We start from the raw sequence: 12,884 nt of genomic DNA on the forward strand, positions 1-12,884 counted from the left end.
GTGGCAAAGTTATTGTATTTGACAGAGATTTTTGTAAAGTTTTACTTGCAAAGGCACAAGACAAGAACAAATTTATGCAAGTTTAGATTCCTCATATTTATGGCCTACTTTAAAGAAAATCAAAGTAACTGAAAATATGATAGCTAGATTAAATTTTTACTTCTCACATTATTTAATTGAGGTTGGTAATGATATATTACCAACATATGTTGATGAAAAGATCAAAATTTCAAAAGAGATGCTTATTCCCTATAACAATGATGTTGACACTTTAAATTGCTTGTCATTTTTGAAAATATTTGTAATTATTTAGAAAATTTAATCCAAATGACAAATCAAGCTATATTGACACCAAAAAATCAATCTGTTGCAACAAATATATTGATTCTATCATTTAATTTTACTAATTTAATTAATTTTTTGTATTCATTTTTCTATCAAAAAAATAAAAAAGAGGAAAAAAATGTTCATAGACCGACCAGACCAATAGCTAACGGTCTGGTCTGGCAAAAATGATGGAATGAAATTTTCAGTCCATGACCCCTCCAGGACTGGACCGGACTAATTACACCCCTATTAATAATACACAACACTTTCATCTCATTTTCATTCTATTATGACACATATATCACTACACTAATCCAAATGACCAGACAAAATTTTCGGTCCATGAGCCCTCCAGAACGAAAATGATGGTGATGTATGTGTCACATCTTACATAGTGAAATATAGTGTGGTGTTTAGAATTTTCTATTTAAATTAGGAAAAAATAAATTGTCTTATACTCTAGAGTCTTGGATATCAAATCATTAGTACCACAAATTGCACATTCCAAAAGTTGCACTCTCAACCCATAGTATGATTAAAAAATATTTAGAAGGTGTAATCTTAGATCATGATATGGGATAAAAATCATCCTCGTTTGATTTAGAAAGGATAATATTCATGTAGTATAAAATATTTCTTTGCTGCAGTAAATAAATTCTATATTACCATTCGTTTGAAATGAAATAGAGATAATTTTGCTCTTATGGATACATTATGATCTAAAGAAAATCAAGATTTTATGGGGGGAATATTTTCTCTAATTTCAACTCCTGTCTAGGTGTTTTTGTATTGAGATTAAGCATGGCCAATCACAACATCATTTTAATAAATAATGGGATTCATCCTATTTTAATTAGTAGAAAATCTTATTTTATGGAATTTGGTTCTTTTTATGGGATTTAGCCAATAAAATTTATGGAGTCCAAGACTGCAAATATCATTTCTCATATCCTATTTTTTCAACATTTAACTAAAATATTCTTTATTTTTTTTTCAAGCAATCATAGTTTTATAACTTTCTTTTCCTAATCGTTATATTTTAAAAGAATTTTCTTTTCTCTACAATATATTTAAAAAAGTCATTCAATATAAACCGTCATGTTTTTGTAAATTTATTATTTGTTAAAGCTCATATATATATATATATAAAACTTAATATCATCCAATCGATGTTATGACAAAGAGAAGTGAGTTACCACTCGGAGATACTTCAGCCACCGGAAAATCAGTTGATGCATTAATTTTTATGTGTTTGAACTGAAAAAATGCCTGCTTGTTGTCTATTTAAGCGTTGACCCGATGCAACCCCATATCTTTTCAGTAACCTTTGTATTTTGTACCATTCATTTAAGTTGGCCCTGCGAAATAGAACACACTCATCTGTAAATATTAAATGACTTATCCCTATACCCTTTCTTGCCACTGCAACTCCTTTTGTATCTCCTATGGAATCAGATTTTGAGAAGTATGAGAAGTATTTTGACTCACCAACCATGGTAGAGAAATCAAAGTTCAATACTTTTAGAAGCGTAAAAGAGAAGGTGTGGAATAAGATGAATAATTTTCTTTCATAAATAGGAAAAAATGTGTTGTTAAAAGCAGTGATTCAAGCAATTCCAATATTTTTAATGAGTGTGTTCACACTGCCTAAAAGGCTATGAAAAGACATATCATCGATGATTTCCAAATTTTGTTGAGGCTATAAAAAAGATGAGAAAAACATATTCTTGCCCTGAACAAAGTTTCACAAAAGAAATATTGTCTTCAACAACAAGAAATAAAAGAAGGGACACCAATAATAATAATAATAATTTAAAATATATATTTTTTTTAAAAATGACTTTGTTTTTATTTGGAAAGAAAGTTGTAGAGAATCTTTTTCAATGTTTTACTATCCTTGACCTTGGTCCTATTAATGCTGATGATGGTGATGATGATAATGATGTGCTGTCAAAGGATTTTTTTTTACTGTTGGATACTTTTTAAAAATTTTCAGAAAATTAATATCTTTTCATTAAAAAATCTTAAGAATAATTCCCATTAATACATTTTACCCTGATTTAACAAAAAATAAAAAAAAAAACTTCCATAAAATTAAAAACTCTCACGATTTTATTACACATATTGTTAATGAATTTTTGAGATTCTAAAACAAATATTTTTTAAAACCTTTTCAATAAAAATATATTCTTAATGATATTAATTTTTAGAAAAAAATCTAGGAATTTTAAAGGAAATGATTGAATATATTCTGGTGAATTTAAGACTTCGTTTGCTTCCTAAATCTATCTCAATTCATCATTATAATTTTTTCAAATTTCAATACAAAACATAATAAATAATTTAATTTTTTTAAAATCTAAAATAATAATAATATAAAAAAATAATATTTAATCATCTCAACTTAACTCAATTTAATATCGTAGTGTAAATATAACTATATATGTATGTATATATGAGAAGAAAACGTGTCCCTTCTCCCAGCCAATGTTTCCTCTCCGTGAAATGAAAAAAAAAAAAAATATGAAAGAAAAGAACAAGAGAGCACTTTCTTTCCAATTTTGAAGCTACCGAAACAGGAGAGAGAGAGAGAGAGAGAGAGAGAGAGAGGAGAGCACCGTGTTTCGCCTCCTGCCGCCCCCTAAAATAGCCGAAAATAGAGCTGGTGCCCGGAGTCTAATTGAGGTGGCGAGACCAGATTCACCCATCTCGAATTTAAGGGTACTTTCATCACATTGCTGTGTTCTAGGTATGTAATTCGACCCAAATCGCGATATTCTGATGTTAAATTTAGTTAATTTTTATTGAATAGGAATCATTTGAGAAAATTGAATATAGGGTTTTAGTTATCCGAAAATGTGGTGGGTTTTTGCTACGTGGATATATTTTTTTTATAATTTTAGTTGATTTTGATTAGGAAGAATTTGAGAAAATCGAATGCATAGAGATATTGAGTAGGCTATCAGATATTACAGGTGGTGCTGGTTTCTATCGGTGGGGATTTAATTTGAAGAACTGAAGTATAAAGGAATGAGAGATTCGGTAAATTTAGGAATGGTAACTGTCCATTCTTGGTTTCAATATTAAAATACATATTTTATTGTAGACCAGCGTAAAAATGATTTGAGAAACGTGTGTAAATTTGAAATTTTTGGTGTGCACACGCTGGCTAAGCAGATTTGGTTAGCCCAGATTTTCTAACCCTAAGCGCAATGTTTTCTATAAAATGGATAATGACACGTAATATGTATTTGGTGATATATTTAAAGAAAACTTTCCATTGATCTGTGTTATTTTAATGTCTAAGGGTGAATGCAATTTAATGAAACTTTTACTATATTTTCTATGCTTCTCTGATCTATCTTTATTGCTTAAAAAAATTTTATCATATGAACACCAATAAGCACCCTCTCCCGAGGGGGTGATGAAAGATCTTGCAATCTCTTTTGTCCTCATCCAAAATGGCTAAGTTCACAATTGAGAAAAGCAGATTTAAAACTCGAGATGAAGAAGGACCTTACTAAATCTATGAGTTCGCCACTGATAATCTCCTAATAGAGTTTAAAGAAGAGAGTTGAGCTGAATTTTTAAATGTGGGAATATTTTGAGCTAGGTATAGTGGTGCCTTGAGAAAGGATAAATTGATTTTTTCTGTGTGATGTGCACATGCTGGAAATGATAAATGAATTGTGCCATGGGTTTATATGAAAAGGAGTGTGACAAGATATTGGATAAAAGCAAAGGTGCAAAGTGAATTTGGCTGTATCTGTATAGATATGGTTATAGTTTTTTATTCTTATTTTACTTTGTTCTAATCATGCATACTGGTGAGCACTGTAAATACTCCCTATAGCAATTGAGGCAATAGATTGGTTCTATTATAAGGGCGTGAAGAATAGATTTGCAATGGGGATTGTGTAACTATGTTGGTTCTTGAATTGGGCTATCGGTAGACTCTTTGTGTAATATGGGCTCATGGCTAAAGACTCCAAAGTGCATCTCTTTTACAGGGGTGAAAGTGTTTTACAAGAAGGGAAACGTGGGAGTTGGTTTTTGTAATATTAAATTAGATGTTATTGCCCAAAGTGGGATGAAATTTAAATTGAAGGTTTATGGACTGCATTAATTTTGAAAGGTTTGATATAGAACTGTTTTTACATATCTCTGTATAAAAGTGTGATTGGAAAATGGCTCGATCCCATTCTCGTGTTAGTTATCTCTTACTAAGTTATCTCATTCAATTAAATAACATTTCTGGTTCAAGTATAACTTATTCAAGCAGATGATCGTGGAGGCACTAGGGACTTTAGACTCAATATTTTTTTACTACTGTGAAAATTTTATAATTTGTCTTGCTTTGGAGGTTTTTTAATACGTTTTTTGTGGCTTGGTATTGTTGATGATAAATTGTTATTGTGAAATTAGTTACTCTAGCGTGTTTTGCGGTAAATTTTAATTGCAAGTCAAGAGCACTACAGTTACAGTGGTTATCAAGCAGAATTTGGGTTTTGGGCATTACAGCTTTGGTTTCTATATGATGGATGCAAAACCAAAGAAAGAGTGCTGCAATCCGGTGAGGAAACCAGGGCCTGTGTCAATGGATCATGTCCTATTGGCGCTGCGAGAGACCAAAGAAGAGAGGGACCTGAGAATCCGCAGTCTGTTCAATTTCTTCGACACCACAAATGTGGGGTATTTGGACTATACACAGATTGAGGCTGGCCTCTCTGCACTCCAAATACCATCCCAGTACAAGTATGCAAAGGATTTGTTAAGTGTGTGTGATTCCAATCAAGATGGTCGTGTCGAGTACCTGGAGTTTAAGCGGTACATGGATGACAAGGAACTTGAGCTTTATTGCATTTTTCAAGCCATAGATGTTGAACACAATGGTTGCATTACACCTGAAGAGCTCTTGGATGCACTTATTAGGGCGGGTAAATTCAAACTCTATTTATTCTCCATATTATTATTTTCAACTTCTGCAAGTATTTGTCTCAATGCTTCCGGCAATGTTGCCATTTTTGGGGTTATTGGATGCTGGGATCCGAGCTTTACCGGACATATTTATTAATATGCCTGTTATGCCCCTATCTATCTCTGTTTGGGAATCAAGTTTGCATCCTCCCATTCTAGTTTCTATAACCCCTAGAGAAAAATAACATAGCTAAGTTGATTTGGAAAGTAGAATGTTCAGTTTCTTGTCAAAGTTAGTAGCTGAGTATTCTGACATTTTTTGCATCTTAAGGTTCATTAATAAAATTTAATCTATATATATCAAATATAAAAAATAAAATAAAATAAAATAAAATAAAAAACCCAACGCAATTACCTCTTTAACATTCAATGCCTATTTTTAAGCAATGTCACATGTAATGATGACGAGTTTTGAATGTCATTCAATGCCTATTTCCAAGCTAAGTCACATGTAATGATGACTTGAACTGGCAAATATATCGGAGAACAAGAGTTTTCAATTTATTGAAATTTCTGACAAAAAATTGGGATAGCTGACCAGCTGCCTTCTTTATTGTTGCAGATGTACAGCTGTTGTACTTCACTAAGACCAATGTAGTTGTATTATGTTTATTTAGCTATGTTTTTCATTCCAACCTTCATTAGGCTAAGTAAATATTTTGGCAAATTGCATAAATTTACTTCTTCTCCCCCCCTTCCCCCCCCCCCCCCCCCCCCCCCCCCCCCCCCCCCCCCCCCCCCCCCCCCCCCCCGGTTCTAATAGTAAATGCTTAAAGCTTCAGTGATAGGTTTGTAATTCATTTAGATTGCAATTTACTTCCTATAACCATGTCGGCTTATAGTACCATCTGTGTATGCATAGCACTTAAAATCACTGTTTTCAGACATGGTTTTTCTCTTAAGTGGGTTGTTTCACTCTATAAGCCACTTCAGTCTCTCTTTTGTAGGGATTGAAATTGATGATGAGGAACTTGCCCGCTTTGTTGAGCGTGTTGATAAAGATAACAACGGGGTTATTACATTTGAAGAATGGAGGGATTTTCTTCTTCTCTACCCTCATGAGGCAACTATTGAGAACATTTATCATTATTTAGAGAGGGTATGCCTTGTTGATATTGGGGAACAGACTGTAATCCCAGAGGGCATCAGTCATCATATCCATGCAAGTAGATATCTTATTGCAGGTGGGGTAGCAGGAGCAACATCCCGTACGGCTACTGCACCTCTTGATCGTCTAAAGGTTGTTTTGCAAGTACAAACAACACGGGCTCGTATCATGCCAGCAATAAGGGAAATCTGGAGAGAAGGTGGCTTCTTGGGTTTTTTCCGAGGGAATGGGTTGAATGTTCTGAAGGTGGCCCCTGAAAGTGCCATCAGGTTCTACACTTACGAAATGCTGAAAAGATTCATTGTTAATGCTAGAACAGGAGGGGAAGGAAGTAAGGCTGATGTTGGCACTGCTGGGCGCCTGTTTGCTGGTGGTATAGCTGGTGCCGTCGCACAGACTACTATTTATCCAATGGATCTTGTAAAAACTAGATTACAAACATATGCTTGTGAAGGTGGAAGAGTTCCTAGTCTTGGAACTCTGTCAAGAGATATATGGGTTCATGAGGGACCCCGGGCATTCTATAGGGGCGTTGTTCCATCTCTGCTTGGGATTATCCCTTATGCTGGGATTGATCTTGCTGCATATGAAACCTTGAAAGATATGTCCAGGAAGTATATTCTTCATGACGGTGGTAAGGTCCTATTTTATATGGCTAGCTTTGTTTCAGAATCTTTCCATTTCTCTTCCATTTTCTTTTTTCCTTTTTGTGTGTGTTTGTTTTATTCCAAGTCTGCCTTTATCTCGTATGTTGAACTTTTTTAGATTTTCTGTAGAACCTGGTCCTTTTGTGCAATTGGGATGTGGGACAATATCAGGAGCTCTTGGTGCAACGTGTGTTTATCCATTGCAGGTTGTCAGAACAAGGTAAATCAAGGTTTTTTCACTATCTTGGTTATTGCTTAAGTACTGATTAAACTTCTATTCAATTTGGTCTTTTTAAGATGAGGCTAATTTTGCTAGTGCTTGCCAGAATGCAAGCTCAGCGTGCTAATGCTGATGCTGCTTATAAGGGGATGGCTGATGTATTTAGGAGAACCTTTCAACATGAAGGGTTGAGAGGGTTCTACAAAGGACTATTCCCTAATTTGCTAAAAGTCGTCCCGTCTGCAAGTATTACATACATGGTTTACGAGTCCATGAAAAAGAGTCTGGATCTGGACTGAAGAATTATGCAGCTTCATCCAATGATTAATCTGATTGACATGTCTGACCTTAGAGAGTTGACAAATGTTGAGAGGGTTGGATGATGAAAGATAATGACGATACGATAATATCCATAGTTTAGTAGATATAGTCGATTGTTGCTGTCACAACACAAATAATGTTGCTATGGCCAGATACCTTGAAGGGTGATATTTGTTTTCATTGGCTTGAAACTTTTATCCAGCTTCGTGAGCATTAGCACATAATTGTTGTATTATACAGAAACATACACAATTGACTGAGAAACCAATTTTGTAATTCATTTTAGTGGCTCAAGAAAGTCAAAATTTCTATAGCAGAATTCCATTTCTTTTGCTTGTCCGACTTCAGGTGCCCCGAGATCCCTATTCACCGCGAGCCCTCAGGTATTGTCACCCCCCTCTTTACATACATGTAATTTGGCTACGAACTCCACAGGCTGATCTCCGAGAAGTACTTGAATTTAGAGATGGACAAAGTATTAAATGCTTGTTTACTTATCTGTTTTGTTTGAATATTTTGCAATTCGGTTTATATATATATATATATATATATATACTAATGTTAGATATGACTTTAGAGAACTAATTTAGCCAAAAAGAGATTATACAAAAGTAAACTCACAAATTGACATGGCTTGATGCAATACGTCAGATTGTAAAGTTACTTTTATTGTAAAGTAGATCTTACGGATCACATGAAATCATATAAATTTTCGAGTTTATTTGTATATACTCTTTTTGTGTATATAACACTTCTTATAGTTTTAGGATATGCAAGTCTTGCGTACTCATTTTGAAAAAATGAGATATATCATGAAAAAATTAGTTTTTTCATGTGAATTTTAGGTTTTTTTTTTTAATTAAATGTGTGGAACTTGCATATTTTAAAAGTGTATAAATAATTTCCCTTGCAAGTATTTGGCGGGCAAGATTTATTAACTTGTCACGACTGAAAATTACGGACATTGCTATTGTACTGTCCAGAATCCACTAGCTAGAGAGACAAAATATTGTCGGTGGAGAAGGGAATTGCAGGATGGCAAAAATATATATTTCACCTTCTAATGGGCGTTTTGCACTTTTGATTACTTAGGACTAACACAATACATTATAGGTCACTCTTTTATTGTGTCGGCGGTGGTCATCCTAGAGGAGTGGCGATCACCCCCATAGAAAGAGGTGGTGGTAATTCATGTTCGTGTTATGTCAAAGTCATAAGTATTAGGTTATATGAGTAGATCCAAATCAACCCGTTTAATTAAATGAGTCAGATTCTAAAATCCTAACAATGCTTATATAAATAATGAGTGATGTGATACAAACCACTTAACCAGTTTAATTAGTAATGGATTAACATGGATATCCATTTCCACCCATTTTATATAATGGGTTGAGTTGGCCATATTTTTATTTTTTTTGATCCAATTAATACAATTTTATATATAATGCAATAATAACTATATGAATCATTCACAATTACAAATGGATTTATGATAAAATATTTTATTATCAATATCCAAACTAATATTATAGAAGAAAAGTAATATTTTCATGAAATAAAATTAGATATTAACCAAAAAAGGTTAATCGATTTAAATAACCAAATAATAATACTAATATTACATATTCTCAACAACAACAAAAAATATATAAGACAACATTTATCAAATTTGAAAATATAATTTATTCATGTTATATGAGTGGATTGTGGATTTTGCAGGTTGATCTGTTTATTAATCGCGTCTTATCCAGTCAACCTATTTTAACCCAAATCAAGACCCATTTATTTTGTGTCATGTTCATGTCGGATTCACACACTACAACAGATCGTAGCATTTGTGACAAACACAACCGTCAAGAAAAAAAACCAAACCAATACAAAATCTTTTGTGTGATGGAAAAAAATTGTCAACCTACCGACATAACAACCACGTCTCCAAACATGTGTTGGTTTACTGTTCAACCAATACAAAAAATATTTTTTGTGACGATTTTGTGACTGAACATTCAATTGAATGTTCGATCGTGACCAACTTTTGGTGACAATTTGTAACACTCGGGCCTAGCACCAAGTCCAGGCCAAGTTGCGTTCTATAATTTTTTTTTTTTAGATTAATATTTATAGGAAGCCCATTTGAGATTTATCGAGCAATTTTTGAATAGGTCACGGGTCCAAAATATTATTACCACGGAATATGAATTTTATTGGGCTTGATCATTTTGTTAAAGCCCATTTAATATTTATGGACCAAATGAGCCCTAAATAATTAAAAATTGACCCAAGAAATTCTTCTAAAGGCTCAAGATATTATTGGACCATAGATTTATTTTGGACATGAACAGTAAGGCCCAGTTTGTTTATGAAGATCTAACCCATGATTTGTGTTCAAAATATTTGTGTTCAATTTCAAACAAATTAGGGTTATGACTCTAAAGTCCCCTTCTCATTAAAATTACTATATCGACTATTGATATATATATATATATTCGGTCCTGTGTATCGTGGGTTGATCTTATTCTTATTTAAAACCCTAGTTTAGTTTCTGGTTACCCTTTGCCCACGTTCACCACCCCAGCAACACGATTCTCTCTCATGTCGAAAACTCCACCGTGATGCACTGCAGTTGCACTACACTAGCACACGTCAAAATAAGCCCTCAGAAAGCCCCTCAATGTGATAGTAACAAAAACTAACACAGTTCGAGCCCCATGCACAGCTGGCCACTCCTAGTTCAGGCATTGTCTCAAGTACTCAAACGAAAACCACCAAAACCTTTGCTTGGAAGCAGAAAAAAAAAAAACCACACCCCCTATAGCATGAAACAACAGACTCACCCATGCTGTTGCACCATGAGACAGCTGACCACTCCACGATACCGCAAGGAAAATACATCGTAGAAGGCCCATGTCCAGCAGAGAACCACCATAGAGTAGCCCAGCCATTACACCATAACCCCTCCCTCCACTGTAAACCACCACCACTTTTTGTTGGAAGCCAAAATCATAAAAACCATCCTTCCTCAGCCCACGGTTAAACCGCCTTAGAGGAGCCACTGTACCTCCTCATGGTCATCACCACCTCTACGTGGAGTGCAACAACCCACGTTCAACGGCTTCAGCCACCACGTCATGACCTCTTCCTACTGCTCAGCCTCGGTACAACATCAAAACTCCTCCACAACGCTGCCCCTGCACCATCAGCCCACACCCAGCCACCATTGGGTTCAAGATTCACCACACGAAAACAGAGCAAGCTTCTCCGTTGCAGCCCAGTTGCTCAGCCTCAAAGCCCATGATGGAACAAGTGTGAACCACCCAAATGGGCCATAGAAACTGCTGGCCGTGCCACCCCAGCTCCGTCATTCTCCTCTCGATAAGCCCACGCCCTAATCACTTTCTCTCAATGCTATGCCGCCACTCCTAGCCGCACTGCAGTGGATATTCACCCAGGCCGCCACCACACGTGTTGCTCTCTCTCGGTGAGTCTAAGACCTCCTGGCACAGTGCTCTCTAGGGTTGTAATCAAGCCAAGCCAAGCCGAGCCGATCTTTGGCTTGTCGAGCTCGGCTTGACTTAAAATACTCTAGCCAGAGCTCGAGATTTTTATTTAGTCTTTGTTCGAACTCGACTCGGTAAGCTAAACTCTCAACTCGTCCCCAAAACGAGCTCGAGCTCGAGCTCAGCTCAAATTATTATTATTATTATTATTTTTTAAATAAGATTTAATAATTAATAAATTAGATAAATTAAAAAATAAAAAATCTAATATTGGATTTATACAACTAACAAGTAAAACCTCTATTGAATTATAAAATTTTAAAAATTTATAATTAATTAATATCTAATTAGTCGATATTTATTCATAATAACAATATATTATATGCCTACGTAAATTATTAATATGTGCATATAATATGATAGCATATATCTATATCATATATAGTTCTCACATACTATATTATAAAATTATTAAATCTTATCGACTCATTATTGTACAAATTATAAAATATAACTATGAAGTATATTCAATATATAGACATAAGTAATTATGTTACATATGATATTTTTAATTATAAAAACAATATGCTTATATTATTAGCTAATACATATATATATATATATGTGTGTGTGTGTGTGTGTGTATATATATTTATCAATATATGAATGAGTTTTAATCGAGTCAAGCTAACGAGTCGACTCAGGCATAAATGAGCGGGTCTTAACGAGCCTTAGTCGAGTTGAGTCAAGTTTTGTTGAGTATGTGTCATTTACTAATTGAGTGGGTATCTACTTTTATGGGCAAGCTTCTTTTTTTCACAAGTCAACTTCGATTCGAGTTTAACTGGGTGAATAACGAGCGGGCTATCGGACATACTGGTTCATTTACAGCCTTAGTGCTCTCCACTCTGTTATTCTCAGAAAACAATTAGCCTCCTTTTTGTGTTATTTCCGTATTATAATTCAGTATCCCAAGTTAAGTGTTATTACAAAAAAAAAAAAAAAAAATGCCACTTGTTTAAATTATGCAAATGCCCCAGCCAATAAGTGTTAAGCGTAGGATTTATATTTTACTATATGATTGATAAAACCATGAGAAATTAGGTGCTTGAAGGAGGAAAGTAATTTAGATTTTTGATATAATAGTCAGAGATATTTAAAAGATGTTGATTTATTAAAGGGTTATGAGAATTTTAGGAAAAATAGGTTATTTTAATATTTTAAGCTTAAATATCAAAATATGGGTTTAATTAGAGATTTAAGTAAGTTACGTGTCTATTTTATAGGTAACTATTAATTTCATTCGGCACTGTTATACAAACATTCAAAGAAAATAAAAAAATCTAGGTAAGCGAGGTTCCTATGCTAGGCTTTGTAATAAAGAAAATGGATCAAGGTTGATTTTATGAAACATATGCATGTTTGTTTTGAAAAGAAACCTGAAAATAACCTCAGATATGTGCTCTGCATACTCAAGAAATATTTATAAAGAAAAAGTATTTTTGTCATGACTGGTGTAGACATGAACAAGTTTTTGTTAGCATTTAGTTTCTGAATTATGAAAAAAGAGTGATTATGAAAATATGAGAATTTGTGCATAGTTTATGAAGATGCTTTGATTATGTTTATGAAAATGCGAGAATGATCTGAATCTGTTTTGTACTCTGTTTGATAGGATATGGCATCTGAAAACCTTTGGCTTGATGTTCTGATTCGGTAACTGATTATGACCTGGTTTTGATTTTGATTTTGATTTGTTCCGTTAAGGCCTTACCATAAGTATAATA

At 34.0% G+C, this 12,884-nt stretch overlaps 1 protein-coding gene across 3 annotated transcripts; it reads left to right on the top strand.

The window, feature by feature from the left end:
* The first annotated feature begins 2,822 nt into the window (after positions 1–2,822).
* LOC121259874 (calcium-dependent mitochondrial ATP-magnesium/phosphate carrier protein 2-like) lies at positions 2,823–7,913 on the top strand. 3 transcript variants are annotated; one of them, XR_005939647.1, is made up of 5 exons: positions 2,823–3,076; positions 4,826–5,264; positions 6,252–7,046; positions 7,178–7,279; positions 7,386–7,400. XR_005939647.1 is itself a non-coding variant. In XM_041161674.1 (5 exons), exons 2-5 carry the CDS (start codon positions 4,862–4,864, stop codon positions 7,576–7,578), a joined length of 1,482 nt encoding a protein of 493 aa, XP_041017608.1. In that variant the 5' UTR covers positions 2,824–3,076; positions 4,753–4,861; the 3' UTR covers positions 7,579–7,913. The 3 variants fall into 3 exon arrangements, 2 of the variants coding, with proteins under 2 accessions (XP_041017608.1, XP_041017607.1); XM_041161674.1 differs by having other exon boundaries at positions 2,824–3,076; positions 4,753–5,264; positions 7,189–7,279; positions 7,386–7,913; XM_041161673.1 differs by having other exon boundaries at positions 2,825–3,076; positions 7,189–7,279; positions 7,386–7,913.
* The last annotated feature ends 4,971 nt before the right edge of the window (positions 7,914–12,884 follow it).

The sequence above is a fragment of the Juglans microcarpa x Juglans regia genome, chromosome 4D (genome assembly GCF_004785595.1).
Source record: "Juglans microcarpa x Juglans regia isolate MS1-56 chromosome 4D, Jm3101_v1.0, whole genome shotgun sequence".
Classification (NCBI taxonomy): domain Eukaryota; kingdom Viridiplantae; phylum Streptophyta; class Magnoliopsida; order Fagales; family Juglandaceae; genus Juglans; species Juglans microcarpa x Juglans regia.

Bases quoted from the DNA above. Each gene is read 5' to 3' on its own strand.
- LOC121259874 (XM_041161674.1), top strand. From the start codon at position 4,862: ATGATGGATGCAAAACCAAAGAAAGAGTGCTGCAATCCGGTGAGGAAA. The intron at 5,265-6,251 runs GTAAATTCAAAC...TCTCTTTTGTAG, and splicing joins GGATGCACTTATTAGGGCGG to GGATTGAAATTGATGATGAG. The intron at 7,047-7,188 runs GTAAGGTCCTAT...GATTTTCTGTAG, and splicing joins GTATATTCTTCATGACGGTG to AACCTGGTCCTTTTGTGCAA.